The following is a 17,397-nucleotide window of genomic DNA, read 5'->3' as shown; positions in this document are numbered from 1 at the left end:
AGAGACTGTTCTATAATAAGAGATCAATTAACGATTTCATTGTCCACTTCGACGATGTTAACATTTAAGAAATCGAACGGATTACGATGTATACGATGGGGTAAAAAAAAACATTGACTTCGGAAATCTGGGTCGATATTTTTGCGGCAAACATTTCTTATAGATCGTTACCGATCTACAATAGCCAGAACCGAACATTTATTTACACCCTGTATAAAAGACGACTGTGATAATTAGACAGCGAATTTTTATGCAAAATAAAGATTTTTCACCTGAATTACAACAAACTACCGGTCGAGTAAAAATGACTTGCTCCTGATTTGTTTTTTTCGAAATATTAAAATTATGAATGTGTTTTCCTGAGAAATTTGTTTAGTGAACTTCTCTATTGAAGTACATATTTAAAAAAGAACTGGTACGAAATCTAAATAAATGCAATTTTGTCATTATTATAAAGCAGATATAAAGTATGCCAATCGCGTTTAGTGCTCGGTAAATGCTCGTGTCAATATTGGGTTGGCAAATAAGTTCGTTCGGTTTTTGTGATTTATTCCACTCTAAAAAACCGAACGTACTTATTTGCCAACCCAATATGTTTAATAGATTGAAACTAACGTTACTGTATTTTTATATACTTCTAATATCTTCACTGTTTCAAAATACACCTACCGATTTTGATCGTGAACGCATAAAGTCCGCTGTCTAGTGATAACAGGGTTGCAGACAGAGGGCGAATAACTCGGTTGCTTAAATGTTAGCATTGTTAAGGTGAAGTCTAAGCTAAACAGTCTTTCTCGCGTTCCATTTCGACTGGACCGTCTCCCCAGATTCTTCGATTCTTCGTGTAGGGAATAAGCCCTACCAGAAGCCCGGAAATGATGATCCCGCCACCGGCCATGTGGAAGGACATGTCCCAGGAATCTGTGACGTCGAACATCCAACCGGCCAGTGGCGGGCCAAGAAGATTCCCTATACCTTGACAAAGCAGGCTAAGACCGTACGCGGTTGTAAATCTTTCCAAAGGTATCAATTCCACGAGTATCACCGGAGTGAAGCTAAAGCTACTCGCGAAGAACAGGCCGAACGCTGCCGAGGTGGCCATCAACAGGTTGTAGTAAGGAGTTAGTATTGCCATTAGGGTGGTTGCTATACCACAGGCAACCAGACACCACGTGTACGTCTTGCTGACGTTCATCCAAGGCTGATCACCAGCCCAGCCGAGAGCGATCTGCGAACAGAGGACAGGTTGACGTTACAATGTAAATTCGTTAAACGCTCGTGAATTATGACCATTATCCACTAAGTCAACTGGAGCAAGCTAATTGCAGACAGACGAACCGCGAATCGCGTGCTGTTCCGAGAAATTAGTTTGATCGAATTAACCTTTGCGGAACACGTTGTTGGCAAATGACAAGAGATCGTTGATAACGCTAACAGGTTTCGACATCTTTGCCGAGCTTTTGATAACCGTGATTTACGACGGACCGCGGACGAGTACTTTATTCTATCAGCTCTCTTTTATTTCCGTATACGATCTCGAAGAAATGTCTCGAGAATTCTTGATTGACGAAATTGAAGAAATTTTCTGGTGTACAGGGTGAACCACGAATCGTGGTCAGTTGGAGATTACTCTGCTATTAGCAGCATTAGAGAGAGCTTTCACTTTTTTTATGTTACGATACGCGATAGGCCTAAAAAAATTATACGTGTACTTGCAAAACATTGAAGGCGAATTTGAAAAATTTTCGCTGTAATCACGTGAAAGCTCTCTCGAAACCATGCCATATCTGATAAAAACGTTTCCGGTCACGATTCATGGTTCACCCTGTATATTTTCGGGGAAATAAATGGAAAATCACTAATCCAATTGTTAAAACTTCGCTAAAAACGTTTTCGGAACGGATCGATCCTATTCAGAGGTATTTTCGACACCCTTTACGAGATTCCATTAACAAAATTGAATTACCATTCCAATCGTATTCGTGATGCCGATAATACTAAGGAGATTTGCAGCGTCAGGTTCGGAGTAACTGTTCCTAGTCAGATGCTCGGCAAGGTAGAAGTAAGGCACGATAAACCAAGTGAACAACAAGATCGTCGACAGTGAGAGTAATAAAAAGTGTAGCTCCAGGAACATAGAGAAGTCCATCATGCCCTTTAGTAAATCTAACAGTTCGCCGTACCACTTCTGAAAGCGTATAAAAAGTTTGACGAATTTATCCTCATCCTTTTCGATGAATGAGAAAAGTTTGATATTATCGTACCTCCTCGTTTTCTTTCGCCAATGTAGTCATACTGTTTCTATAAATATCTGGACAGCTACTGGCTCTTAATCTGTACTTGTGCAAATTTAAGGCAGCACCGCGATACATAACAGAGTTCCTGTGAACTCTGATATCCTTGAAGTAGTGAGTATTTGTGTTGAATTGCCTCCTCAGCCAGGGTAGGGAGTCCGTTCGAACAACGCCGCAATTCAGATCCCCCGAACGTTGTTTCGAGATCGCTTTCGCCTTTCGTGCTTCGGCCCCCTAAAACAATTCAAACGAACAACCGTAAAATTTTCCATTACACAAAATGATCGATTCATTAAATTTCCGATACTAAAACAGAACTGAGATTTTAAGATTGCAGGCAGCATCATTGGTTCATCCTAGTTTACTCACTATATTTTCAAATTCTTTGGTCAACAAAGGATTAGCCTCTTCAGATTCTTTTTTCGACGTCTTCTTAGCCGCGTGACTTTTTACGGGACCAGATACGGGCCCTGTTTGAACATGATTCGCTGCAGTCGAATCGTCGCATTTTGGTTCGTCGCTTGCTTGTTTGATCCTTTCAATGGACAAATAACGTTATAATCCGTGTTTTAGGTTTTTCTATTTCCAGCTAGAGGCACGAGAATGTATACTGATCGAACGTTTACAAGAATTCATGTGTCTTACACTCTATTTATCGCAATATGTATATACTTCTTGAAGAAAAGCTACAACCTCATAGACATTGTGACGACGCTTTTCTTGCCAACCTCGCCAGCGGATTCGTGCAATTTCTTATCCGAACAGCTTCTACACGATAGAAGATTAGGATAATTCTCCAGAATGACATTGTACAGCCGTGGATTACTGGCCAGCAGTTCTAATACCTCGACTGGCACCTGTAATTCTCAAAAATTGACATTTTTTAGAACTTTCCAATCGCCAACGTTACGAAAGTGGTCCAAGTGAAAATTAAAAAGAAATAGGTTTATCAGTTATCGTGAAAAATAAACTGTTAGATGGTGCTTGTTATTTCAACATTATTAGTGTGACTCGATATCAGAGAAAGAGATATGTAAATAGAACGGTTTTTTACATGTATTTGGTTCTTCCTTTATTTATTTAATTGTTTTGCTTTTTAGTTAAAAACAAATATAAGTCCCACAAATATAAATTACTGTTGTTTAAAATAAAATAGCAATCAAGGAACTGTCCTTTAAAGTAAGTTTCAAACGAAACACGTAAAATAGTAGGCAGTTGTTGACAAGAAAATTGAAAAATAATTCGGTGTGCAAAGGGCTAATAGTTTTTTGAGCATTTGCAACTAAAAAGTAGCGTTTACTGTTTTCCTCGTAGCCTACGGAAAAGTTTTAGTTGGAAGTGCTCGACGCGGCTGCGACGAGGGTGCTACGAGAGGGGTTCCAGAAAACGCCTTCCAGGGAGCATACGAAGCATGGAAATCGCTCTAGAAAAAATACGTCGACGCTCAAGGGTCCCACTTTGAAGAATTTCAAAGGAGTTATATTCATATATTCAATAAATTTTTTTTTAAAAATGTGGTTGCATTACTTTCCGGACAGACCCTGTACAACTTGGACCACTTTCATAATTATGTGCTCAGATCACTCGAGCGTCATTAAGATTACCGAGACAGATAGCTTCGTGCTCACCTTCTCGTTGTGCCTGACAAAGGTTGGCAGATTGACGACGCTCCTGAATCGAAAATCCCCGTTATCGGCGTGCGGCTCCTCCGTGGTGGTGCTGAGTATCTGCAACAAATACTCGGGCGAGTCACCGCTCTTCAGCATCTTCCTGAGCTCCTCGACACCGGGGAACTCGTCGGCGATGCTCCCGGACGATCTATCATATTCGGACCTGGTCATCGACTTTTTCGGGGTGTTACCATTCTGTTTCTGTTGTTCCTTGACCCACCACTCGGGATCCCGCATGACCGTGCCGCAGACGATCATGTTAAAAAACGTGCCAGCCAGTAGGAGGCAGGTACCTCGCCAGCCATACTCCTTGATGAAGAAAGTGGTCATGGGGGCGTACACGAAGGTACCGATACCGGTGCCACAGGCACCTAGACCTACAGCTAGCGTTCGCTTCTTGTCGAACCAATAGGCGATGCTCACGACCGCAGTGACGTAGCACAAACCCAGACCGAGACCCGCGATGACTCCAAAAGTCAAGTACATTACCTCGATGGTGTTACTGAAGCAGCTCAGTATGAAACCGAACCCGGAGATCAAGCCCCCGATGATGGTCATGCTCCTGCAACCATAACGGTCGACCAGAGCGGACATGATGGGGCCGGACAGCAACGGCACCGCCATGAACAGCGACCCAATCCAAGCGGTCTTCGACTTGGAAGCTCCAAACTCCTCGAGGAATTCGATGTAGAGCAATCCGAAGCTGAACGACACTCCATCGGCGATCATCGAGATGATCAAGGAAGCTAGCACGACCACCCAGCCCCAGCCGCCATCGGGTACTTTAGGCTTTCTCTGTTTCGCCTTGCCTATCTCGTCGTCCTCCAAGTCCAAGATGCTGTCCGAGTCGATGGAGTCTCGAGTGTCGTCATCGCGGTAGCCAGGGTTGGAAGTGATGATGGCTTTCGAGTCGGAGAACTTCTTGCCGTAGTCATCGTCGTGGCTCAAATCCTCTTTCTCGAGAGGAGTGGTGTCGTAGGAGTTCGGGATGCTTCTGTTGGTAGGACTGATGCCTAGAGTAAGGTTTGGAGATGTCAGATAGCTGCAGTCGATGGGCGTGGGTGGTATCCTGTCGTCAGTGCAGTCGGTGCCCGGGCTGAGTAGATCGATTTTGTCTCGGAGATCGTCGACCAGGCTGAGGTCCTTGCTCAGATCTCTGCCTAACTCTATCGAGGTTGTCAGGAAGGTGTCCTTGTCGGGTGATAAGGATTCGACGCTTCTGTCTATGGTTCGTGCAGGAGTGGATGGCAAAAGCCTCTCGCCAGCGAGGCTGCTGAGGTCCTCGGTGTTCCCAGAATCCTGGCAGACCTCGGAGCTTCTCGTGGAAGAAGCGACGCTTTGGGACCTGGACAAATCGATCGGATCCAACGAGTCTGGATCCGGAGTGTGGCAAGGTGTGCTGGGGAACACGGTGGGACTACCATTTTGCCAGCCAACTATCGGCGCTCTTCTATGCTGGCGATGGATCGAATTCGTTTGGTCTGGCTTGTTGTACTGAGACTTCTGATAGTGGTTCTGATCCTTCGGCCCGCTTATTCCGTTCCGTTTGATCGTGTTCACGGAACCGTTGTTGCTGCTGCAGAGGTTGTTGTTGTTCCAGCTGCATGGCGGTTTGTACGGGACGGGTAGCCGCCCGTCTCTCGATTCATTCTCTTGATCGCATAGCACATTTTCGTTTCGGTCGGTCATGGTTCTTCTAAATGTAGGTGTTGGCCGAATGGCTCCAACGGCGGGGCCAACCTTTCAGCCCGTGGATCTCGCTGGGGAAGGATCGTCCGCGCCCCTCAGCTACCATAAGGACTTCCCAGCCGATCGGGGGTGGGTCACTAAACGGCGGTCGCTTCAGCATGCACGCTTCGACCACTTGCTTGTCCTGCGGGGAAGTTTTCTGTTAATACTTTCGATACACTGTGGTGGGCGAGACGTTGTCAGCTGAAGTAGCTGACTACGTAACGAAGGGCACTTATCGTATGTTACATGTATCATATAATTGACCTCGTAAGCGAACTTTCAAGTTGAACCTCTTGGAAGTGCAACTGGCTACACGAAGGGACTATTATCGTACGTTTCAAGTAATTAGCCGTTTAGCGAACTTTCAAGTTGCATCTCGAAATTGCAACAACCTAGCTTGGCATTTCACCAATCTGGTGATCATTTAACAGTAGACCGGATCGAGTAAAACGTTTTTGTTTGAATTTGAAAACGACCCACATGGGAAAAGTTGTGACCCGACACCCTAATGACAGGATCAAAATGTTTTTTCCAGCTTAGAACTCGAAAATTGACAATCGCGAGCAAAATAGCAATTTAAGTTGTACTTTTGCAAATTAATCTATTTAATAGTGATTGTTATCACACTGATAAATGAACATTAATCGGTGAATGAATATATAATATTCATATGATATTCATATGATAAATGAACATAAATAGATATATCCGCATTCGTTAAATATTTATTAGCTCAAGTTTCAGGTGGATAAACATAAAATTCTAAAAAGTGGATATCAGTGATCACGAAACTGCGAATTTTTGTGCAAAATTAAAATTGCATGCGCCAATACCCAGACAGCAGAAATACGTTTTTAAGACGTCGTCGTTTTAGGACGTGAGACTTTCAGACCTAAAGTGGACGTAAAAAAGGCGCCTTTGAGATGTCGCGTGCCAGCTGGGTAAGAAAACAAGCGTTAGAAAAAAGATGAAATAAAATAAAATCCGCAGTCTCGTGATCACGTTTGTGCCCATAATTATGAAAGTGGTCTAAGTGATATATTTCCTGTTTCGAGATATTTCAAGGAAAAGGATATTAACACTAAATGAATTCCATATAATAAATATTTCGTTTTATCGATTTTCTTTTTATGTATCTGTATACATGATAGCATTAATGCATGTGTTAATCCCATATAATGTTGAAAATAACAAGCTCTATCGAACGGCTCGTTTTTCACGATATCGTAAAAATGGCATTGAACGAATTTAGTTTAAGATAAGGTTTCCTTTTCACTTAGACCACTTTCATAATTATGGGCACATTTAGCTCTAATCGTCGCGTAAGTAACACAAGCAAATTAAAGCACGGTTCGAAAAACAGCTGGAATAGAAGAAAAATTATATTTGGAAGGACGACTACAAAAGAAAAAGAAAAGAATAAGATCTACTCACCATAGAGGTAATGGAAAATGACTTATTTCCAGAGGTGCATGCGTGTCTGGGTGTGAGAGTGTGCATGCGACACTGAACGATGTGAGCAAATAAAAAAAAATCAATACAGGGAAAAGGATCTATAACCATCTGTGCTAATACGAGCTAAGCATACGAGCCTATTAGATGTTGACGAAGGCTGTAAAAGAAAAATTAGTGCAGAGAACAGTGTTATCTTCCTGAAACAGCATAAGCTTTACAAAAATCGTTTGGATTAATTATAACTAATTCTATAAATTAGTGACACAAAGGTGGAACATAATTTCTACATTTCAGCTTGCGGAAAACAAATAATTACATACTTACATATTTACAAAAATAATTGTGTTTAGGAGGTTGTAGTTCGGAACCCACCTTTATAAACTGTAGGTACCGCTGAAACTAGGTGGTAGTGGTGAGAGTGGAAGAGGAGGAGTGTGGGAAATGCATTTGAAACCTTGAGGGGACCAAATATCATTATATACAATTGTGTTTAGGATCAATCGAGGATAATTTCGATCGTGGCCTTGGATTAGGAAAGTGGATCGGCATAATAATTGGACTTGTATACTTCGGTATTTCACGGATACGATTGATAGTACACTTCTTCTATACGTATACGATACAGACATTATTTTAGTAGATTTTATTAATTATCGCTTATATAAATACGAGAAGGTCGGCTTCTGTGCTAAGTATTAGCATCGAGCCTACTAAGAATAATAATGAGTCACCTGTTAAGCAGTCATTGTCGGGCTTCTATGGACGTCATTCATGTTTCGAAGAACAGAGTTTCAATTCTACAAATTTTGTTCGGACACGCAAAGCAATTACATAAGGTACTATAAGAAAAGTGTAAGTATGAGAAACGTCGATGCATTTTTTTTTCGGCGAATGCAATGCAATGTAGGATTTACCGCTGTGTACAGACATTGTACACTTCCGTCCATAAATCACCGTACGCTTACTTATCTACAACAGAATGGTAATTAACACGTTCAATGGGGGTCAGTCCGGGAACTGACTTAAACTTTCAATGCGTTTTTAGCGATCTGAAACTCGCCCAACGCGAATTCTTTTAATTTTTATTTTTTTCGTGAAATCTAAATATTACCTCTCTCTGGAAATCATTTTTATGGAATAAATACATTTTTTCTCAAAAATTTTAAGCTCAAATCGCAGGATCCGTTTGTCAGTTCCAGAACTGACCCCACATGGTTAAAGAATACAAGCTGTCAGCTCGATTTGAAAAATTAGAAAGTACATGTTCTCTACATTAGAAAAAATTAGTAAGTACCATTTTCGTTTCATATAACGCAGGTCCTTCAATAACAAGAAATCGTCTGCATCGAAATTTGCATAAGTGTCCGGTGACTCATAGACGGGAGTGTTTGTGAAACTCGTTTGTTTATTTTCATTATCAGAGCTTATTTCTATTATTCTTGCCACAGGTTTTTACTAGATTTACTCAGTAGTTTTGTCGTGTTTTCGAGTCTGTCTTTAAGAGTACGATATTGATTTCTGTCTACGTGATCGTCGTTTTGTGGATCGATAAGACATCATATATCATCTCTGACGATTATACTTAGAAAATTTCCGATTCGATCAACTATAATGATTACATTCTCCTCGTGGCCCATTCACGTTAATGCTGAAACTACCAGACCAGTTCCAGGTTCCTTATTTCAAAATTACTGATATCACGAAGCTGCTCCAGCGGAAATTGCTGGACAAGTGCATTTATAGCGGAGCATAGATTACGAAACGTTGCGTTGGCTGTTGACAAACGCATTTTTGCGTGAAAACGAACACTTAACGGTAAACCTATCGAGCACTAAAACCGATTAAAATGTTTTATTTATTTAGATTTTGTGCAATTTTTATGAGAATATGTTCTTGGATAAAGACAAGTTCATAATTTCAATAATTGTAAAGTGAAAATACGGCACATGTATGTTTTATATTTTTCCTATATCAACTGAGGATTAGAATAAACAATTTAATGATTTCGGCGCGTTTCGGAATTGAAACCATGAGGGTTCTCAAGGAATGGTCTAACACAAGAAGCTCTATAGCTAACCGTAAGATAAGTAACAGAAAATTATTTCTTTTAAAATACAGAACTCACAATATAATGCCAAAATTTATTAGAAACAATGTAATAAAAAATTGCAATTTGCTTACCACCTCTGTGTTCACTCGTAATAAATTGTTAAATTTACAAAATAGATACATGAAAAAATTACTAAACATTGCTATTAAAGACACACATAATTTACATAGAATTAAAGAAAAACGAATAAAAGCGCCGAAATCATTAAATTGTTTATTTGCACTATCTACGATCGACATAAAGGAATATTCATCCTGAAGATTAGAATGTTTGTTTAACGCTAAACCTACCACTGCCGGTCAAATGACCGGTTTTATATTTTTCATCTTAGAATTATTGAAATTATAAAGTTGCTTGCATGGAAATTGATTCGATAAATTTCTTTATCGAAGCATATATCGCAATCAAAATTGCACAAAATCTAAATAAATAGAGATAAATTGATGTACCGAGCTGCGATAGCGACGGTGGCATGCATTACAGTATCAGAACATTTCAAATCTTCGCACAAGAATAATAGTAATATGTATATCATATCATGCGGATCTGTTACAACTGTTACAAGAAGATTTCATGAGATCACTCGAGATAATAGATATTCACAGCTTTAACCAATTCTTTATCGAAAGTGAACGTAAAACAGGATGATCAGCGATTAAGATTTCTATTGACTTCGAATTGAAACGTTTAAATGCAAGAATCGTATAGAACAATATTTTTCATGAATAGCGTTTCGGAATACTGAGGAGTTATCGGTGTGATTATTCATCGGCACGATTTTAGTATCGCATTTTGACTTGTTTGATTAGAGGGTTGTACAATACGACATTTAGATCGCTATCATTTTAGTCAATTGTCACGATTGCAACGAACTATAAGAGGCAATGCTGTTAATTCCCACGCGACACGCGATTGCCGCTAGAGACCTCGTGTTCTTAAGGATATTTCACAGCCGCACATTTTTGATATTTTCAAGAGTATTTAACACCCTATAGAATTTCCGGGCGGAAAATATCACCATTTTCGACATCTATTGTTTCTCGCTTTTTATCAAGACCAAAACGCCACCGAAGCAGCTGGAAATATCTGCGCCGTGTATGGAGAGGGCGTCATAGGAGAACATACTGCACAGAAATAGTTTGCCAATTTCAAACATGGCAATTTTTGCTTGGAAGCACACTTGGAAGACACACCACGCTCCGGTCCACCTCCCAAGTGCGACGAGGACCGTCTTAAGACACTTTTGAAGAAGGGCGGCCGTCAAACTTGCAGGGAGCTGGCCAAGAAGATGGCCAGTACTGCTATGACAATCTCTCGTCACCTTCAAACAATGGAATTTGCTCAAAAACTTGGAGCATGGGTGAACTCAAAATATTTAATAAAAAGGATTAATAAAGAAACCCCTACGAACTTATGTTACCACCCAATATATTCGAATCTTGGTCGAACAGATTCGAAACTTTTCTGAATATCGTACCGGAAATTCTCTGATTTTTCTAATCATTATTTTTTCATCGTCTGCTGTGTTAGAATAGGAAAATGATCTAAAATTACAATATTTAGAACGCAAAGAAGACCCGATATTATTTGGACGTGAAAATTCAACGAAGTACCCCATTTTATTATATCAAAAATTGCACTTGATTATCTTTGTATAATGGCCATTTCTGTACCTTCAGAAAAAGTGTTTCCAAAAGCAGCAAATTCATGGATAAAAAAAGAGATAGGACAAAACCAAGTATTGTAAATAAAATATTATTCTTAAATAGTTAGGAGTTTAATAAAGAAAGTGCTTAAAACCTACTATGCAGTTCTGATTTCCAGATTCGAGCACTACTCGTGAAAGATTCGATTACTTTCAACATCGAAGTAAGTTACAAGTATCTTTTCGAAACTTGTAAGTACTGATTCCGAGGTTCGATATCAGTTTGCATAAAATGAATACTTTGCAAATATAATCATTGAAGCATTATTGCTTTTAAGTAGACTGCGGATCTTTATGCAAAATAAAAAATGTTTGCATTGATTGCAAGACACAGGAGTGAAATAAAAATTTCTTTCTTCTTTTGATTATCTGATTAAGCTGAAACGAATACGTTGGTGTCTTTAAATATTTTTAATATGTTCACTGCTTTAAATTCTGCTTACCCATTTTTGTCATAAATGCATAAAATCCGCAGTCTACTTATAAGCAGTAATCGGGACCAATGACATGAAACTTGGTTATTGAAATTGACTCGGATTCGTGAGTATATGTATATTGAACTTGATCCCATCCCTAGTGTTAATAAATACTTTGTTTATAGCCTCGGCTAGCCAGAAAGAGACCCAGCCAGATAATATAAACGGGCCTTTAAGCTAGATCCGCACGTGGAGCACGGAAGCAAGGTGAGACTGAAATTTTAGCACGTTCAGTGTCGCTTTCGTGGCCCGTGTTATTCAAAATCATTATCCACGTTATCTCGATCGACCGGATTACGATGGAAGAGCAGGAACATTCTTCCCGAACTTTTTATAGAATATCTAATCGCCTTGGAACTCGTGCGAATGCTTTACTATGCCGTAATCGATAACCGTGCGCCAGAAAATTGATGTCGGCATTTCGTTTCCTGTAAGAACGCCTAGGGTCGAAGGGTAACGCGGATACTCGGAAGAGAAAAACCGACCGAAAACAAGGAAGAATATTATTGTTTCCTTTAGCCAAATGTTTTCGAATAGACAGACTGGCCCGTTATCGAAGACAGAGGGAACGAACAACGGTGCCGTCGATAACGCGAAAAGATCGAACGATATCTGAGTCACTGTTTAATCGAACCGACTGTTGCCTGTCACAGTCTATTTCCGTTTTAGGATACATGGTAAAAAATAACTGCCCACTTCAGGTAATAAAAAATTATCGAACGAGCACGGGCTGACGAGAATAACCGGGATGGTTAAATAGAATGTCGGCTATTAATTCCGCTAACAATTCAGACTGCAAACTCGACGGGCTGTGTCAGCTATCAAATATTCGGCAACGATGTACGTTCCAGAAATGGAAATGGTAACTATTTTTGGTACAAGTGTGAAACAAACAGGTGTACACTTCAGGACCTTCTTTCAAGAAAGGTTTTTACGAAAAAGGGATCTATCCTCCTAGATCTATCTCCTTTAGTTATGATGACATAACAAATGTTTTAATGCCGATGTAAATGGTATCTCAAGGTGAAAATGCTCTGCAAATCTTTATTATTTCTCAAGGTCTTTTCTCCGGAGTTTTCAAGGTCATAAATAATTTTTTCTTGTAAATGTATGTTTCTTTTCTTTGCATATACTAGTTGACATTGAAACTTTATGCAGAATAGAACTTGTTTGGATTGATTGCAAAATATAAGAACCAAGTAGGAATTAATTCCTCTGTTTAGTGGTTTTATTAAGTTGTAAGAAACGCGTTGATTGTCTAAAAGTGTTTTAATCTCTACCCTGTTTGAAATTACACCCACCGATTTTTGTTAAAAATGCACAAAGATCTAGTTATCGAAAATAAAGGTGATATTTGAGTGGCTACATTCAGGTGGGCCACCCTGTATAACAGATTAATAAAATTGATATTTCAAGTGTAATTTAAAATAGCAAAAAGATTGGAAGAATTTAAAAATACTGTTATATTATTGTCAACCTATTGAACATATTAAAAAAGAAAATAAATTTCCATTTCACTAGAGTTTGTTGCAAATCAGGTAAGAAATGTTTATTTTGAATGGTACGAACTTTTGCAGTCGCCTCTCTGACGCTATTTTTCTTCCGGTCTCCCCTACTCGAAGGGGTCGACCGCAAATTGTGTGGAGCTTCGAGTCACATGAATTTTCGTGGGTGGCACACATTGTAGATCAATTGCCAAATGAGTCGGGATAAAGCAGGATCCTGCTCGTTGATTTTCCTTCCGACCAGAGACGTAGAAATCGACCAGGCGGTCGCCATGGTGACTCCCCTCGATCACCTGCTTTGAACGCTCCTGAATTGTCCTGTGCGTATACACAAACACTCCCATGGCGCCACCCAAAACCATGTTTTTGACCTGATCTTTCTCTCGGACGATAAATTCAACTTTTTTTTCCGCTACACATGTCTGATATTCGAACCCCACAAACAAATCCACCCAAATGGCACCACCCGAAACATGTTTTCGATTTAATCGTTTCCTTTTTAAACGATACGGCGTGTTTCTGTTCCCGCTCTAAACGTTTATCTATTAGATTATTATTAGATCGTTCAGAAAGTCATTTCGTTTTCTCAAGGGGAAATGAAAGCCAATTGTTTACCATTTAGAGTAAGTTTTTATGACATTTTGTTCTATGATCTCTTGCGATTTTTCAGGCTACTTAAACATCCCATCCTCGTAGAATTTCTTTTTCTTTATTAGCAAAAAAGTTGAGTTATATGTAGACGGCGGATTTTTATACAAAATACGAATTTTCGACCTGAATTGCAATGAACTTAATACGTTTAATAAGTCGAAAATACTATAACAGTATTTTGAAATTCTTCTAATGTTTCTACTGTTTTCACACATAATTCAAGAACCGTATCTGACAATACTCAAACAATGATTTATTATTCCGTACGTATGCGAGAAGATTACGTAACCATTATCAAAATTGGCAAGTAATTATATCTATATCACAATAACTAACGCAGAAGAAAAATGTGAACGAGTCGAGAGGATTAAACGATGGCGACCGAGTATCTCGTCGGTGCGACGGCTAATGCCCGGATAACATCTCTAAATCGTACATTGATAAAGCAAAATCACTGTATATTTTTATCTGCAAAGACCGGCAGATAATCAGGAAATAGAGGTCTAATTAATAGTAAAGGAAAGATACAATAATATAATTTGTGTGTTTTTTATCAAACGATCTCGGTTTGAATATTTCTCCACAAAAAAATATTCGGGGTATATAGATATGAATACATTGCAATTAGGAAGGGGGTGTTCTACGCAAAAGAAATAAGCCGGAAAGACAGAATAAAATTTTTGCTTGTGGAACCTCGTGGTTCGAGAAAAACGTGCTTGGAAATAGTGTCTGATTACGGCGCACCTATTCTACTTCTTTTTCAAATAGACACTCCGGCACACGCCTGGCCGACAGCAAATGCATATTTGGCAAATATTTGCTTAAACAACGAACTCTCATACGTCAAGTGCGGATCTTTATGAAAAATCCTCATTGAATTATTCAATAAAAACCACGATAAGACAAATATTATTTGTCTCCGATTAACATATTGCTTATGGGGATAATAAAATGGAAGTACTTAATTAATGTTCCCTTGAATTTTATAGAATGTCGTAAAATGGAAGTACTTAATTAATATTCCCTTGAATTTTATAAAATGGAAGTACTTAATTAATGTTCCCTTGAATTTTATAAAATGTCGTGTAAGAACCCGCAGGCTATTTATAATGATATAAAAGGAGTATCGAGTAAAAATTATTTTTCGTTGAATTGACTTGACTATTTCGAATGATACAGAAACCGGAAAACCATTTGTGCATTTGTAGCTTGAAACAACGACAAGCAAGATGCAACAACGATCGAGAAGTGATTGCGTGACTGCTACCAAGTCCAATTTTATATTCTCTTCCTAATAACCTTAGAACTGCGACCACACCCTGTAGGTCATGGTGCACGTGAAATCAAAAGAGCAATCGATCGTGAGATAATTTCGGTGAGAAATATGCTTGGCGAAGATCCAGAATAAACGTACAAACATTCTGTACGATCTTATGCAAAAGTTTTATCTCATATTGTTGTTATCGAAGGGGTGAAAAACAACCCTTATAAGACGTGCCAAATATTTTGGAAACTATTACAGCGATTTCTGTAAATAATACATTAAAAGATAGCACTTGTGCGACATGCTGAAACAATTTTGTTTGCAGCGTCAATTACTAATAAATGGTTTACAAGTCGTTCGATAGCGACGTGTTGTGCGGACGCACTTTAACGTTTTCATTTATTGGCAGTAAAAAGAAGTGGATCTAGCACAATGTATCCACGAAGTCGTCTTACCATCGAGGTTGTAAAGAGAAGACTTTACGCAGTTGTTCTAATTTTTCGTTGCCAAATGGTCTACGCGAGATGTATCGGGGAAATTGATAACGAAAGCTGGATGTGTTAACGTACTGTATAATTAAATTACGTTCATGCACAATATAATACATTATATTGCATAATTCAGGCATAAATCCATAGAATTCAATTGAATTAACTCTTCGTACTATCATTGTTTTCCTACAAAGTCGCAGGAGATATATTCACTCAAGAGTTCTCTTCGACAACAATGAAAATTACATTTAGTGGAACACATGTTTCAATCAATCTGAAGAACAAAAATCAAGTTGATGTAATCCTGCCTTACAGGAAAAGCTTATCTGATCTCCCTACTCTACCCACCCCCTCCCGCCCTTCAATGTTACGCGTGATACTCAAATTCAGTACTATTTTAACTCGCCTGAATCGTGCATGCTACCCCTACGGCACGCGAGCGAATTAAGAGTCAAGGATGCCGTAAACAGTACGTAAACAGAACGTATCTTTAATTCAACTCATAATTTAATCATTTCCCCCGAGTGAGGAAAGTGCACACGGAAAAGTGCAGAACTATTCGCACAGTGTGAACACATGCATACAATTCGAATGCATTAACGTAATCAGCAGAGGTGGGCTGCTACACGAAAATGGCTTTTGATGACTCGAGAACCCGAAAATCTACGACAATTAGCTATCCGAACATTATAAATTTTCGGGTCCCGATTCGAACCCGGGAAAAGTGTGATTCAGTTGTGTTCAAACATGTTCGGTTAGCATCTAACATATAGACACGTGTTGGAATTTTGTAATTCATTCAAGAGAACGACAACAGTAAAAGAAAACAGTCTGAGCAACAGAGTTAACGTAAATGAAAAAAACTTGATCGTGCAGAAAGTACGAGAAGCACGTAGAGGTCTTTAAAGTTGTCGAAAACTGTTTCGTCATTTGCCACACGTGCAACGAAAAACGCAGAACAAGGATATTTGTATTTCCCACCTCGATGTTGATAGTAATCATAGGGAACAATAGATCGAGATTGGTGCGAGCACGGGAACTACCCAACTGTTAACTTACCCACGAGTAACGCTCTTGAGCTGTCAGCGGTGTTTTCGCGTCCCGTGTATTCCGTGGACCGGCGAATAATCGTAGAATCCGCACGGGAACACTGAATGAAAAACGATCGGTCGGTCAGCTTTCAGTCACGTGATCCCCTCGATCGATATTTGTTGACGTTCGGTCTTGTCGAAGAGCGAGGGCTTTTCCGCCAGTGAACGTGCACAACCACTTCGTCTGAACGCGCCCCGTGTACTGAAATAGAGAAACGTCAGGCGCCTAATGGCTGCGCGCGCTCATACGTCACTGGAGCCGCCTCCGAGTACACCTGATGGTGAAAAGAGGGCGCGACATATTCCCCTGGTGGAATACAAACCGCCTCAATCCGTTTTATTAGATTTAACCGAGGGACTGAAACGGTTCTGGAAATAACTGTTTCAAGCTGTTATATCTGTGATTGCAAGTGAGAACGCCGCATGTCGGTTTTACTAATTCTTTGACGTAGGACATTGGTTAAATTGCATTAATTTTCTGAGCCTTGCGAGTTTGTTTTCATGACTTCTTTTCTGGCAAATACGTCAATCCTATACTCTAAAACTCAATTAATGCATAGATAGAAATCTTTTGAAATTGTGACATGCTCTGATTGAAACAGTTATGAATTAACAGTTATAATTAACTGTTACGAAGATATCAGTTCTGGCTTATATTATTGCGGTTACGGTTACGGTTCTGGAGAACCGATATTATTTCGAACTGTTGTTTTTTGGTTCTTTCATTCTGTATTCTGTATCGCGTTCGGCCTTATATGTATACAGGGTGAACCACGAATCGTGACCAATGGAAATTACTCTGTTATTAGCAGTCCGACCGAAAATGTTTTTATCAGGTATGGTTAACTTGTGGTGAAAATAATAGTTTAAATATACAAATTTTTATAATGTATAGAAATTTTAACCACAGACGAGATATCGGAGTAGACTTCGGAAGACCAATCACCCGATGTA

General features: G+C 39.4%; 1 protein-coding gene across 2 annotated transcripts; it reads right to left on the bottom strand.

Annotated features, from left to right (window-relative positions):
- Positions 1-603: 603 nt before the first annotated feature.
- On the bottom strand, positions 604-16,645 carry LOC143209077 (uncharacterized). Of its 2 annotated transcripts, XM_076424300.1 has the most exons (8): positions 16,412-16,645; positions 7,130-10,581; positions 3,923-5,837; positions 2,988-3,151; positions 2,664-2,829; positions 2,265-2,528; positions 1,967-2,188; positions 604-1,228 (listed from the first exon to the last, which is right to left on the bottom strand). In XM_076424300.1, exons 3-8 carry the CDS (start codon positions 5,651-5,653, stop codon positions 776-778), a joined length of 3,000 nt encoding a protein of 999 aa, XP_076280415.1. In that variant the 5' UTR covers positions 5,654-5,837; positions 7,130-10,581; positions 16,412-16,645; the 3' UTR covers positions 604-775. The 2 variants fall into 2 exon arrangements, with proteins under 2 accessions (XP_076280415.1, XP_076280414.1); XM_076424299.1 differs by lacking the exon at positions 7,130-10,581.
- Between the last annotated feature and the right edge of the window lie 752 nt (positions 16,646-17,397).

The sequence above is a fragment of the Lasioglossum baleicum genome, chromosome 5 (assembly GCF_051020765.1).
Source record: "Lasioglossum baleicum chromosome 5, iyLasBale1, whole genome shotgun sequence".
NCBI classification, from domain to species: domain Eukaryota; kingdom Metazoa; phylum Arthropoda; class Insecta; order Hymenoptera; family Halictidae; genus Lasioglossum; species Lasioglossum baleicum.
This window is presented reverse-complemented; position numbering and strand designations above follow the sequence as displayed.

Bases quoted from the DNA above. Each gene is read 5' to 3' on its own strand.
- LOC143209077 (XM_076424300.1), bottom strand. From the start codon at position 5,653: ATGACCGACCGAAACGAAAATGTGCTATGCGATCAAGAGAATGAATCG. The intron at 2,529-2,663 runs GTGAGTAAACTA...GAATTGTTTTAG, and splicing joins CCAAAGAATTTGAAAATATA to GGGGCCGAAGCACGAAAGGC. The intron at 1,229-1,966 runs GTAATTCAATTT...CTCTGTTCGCAG, and splicing joins TCACGAATACGATTGGAATG to ATCGCTCTCGGCTGGGCTGG.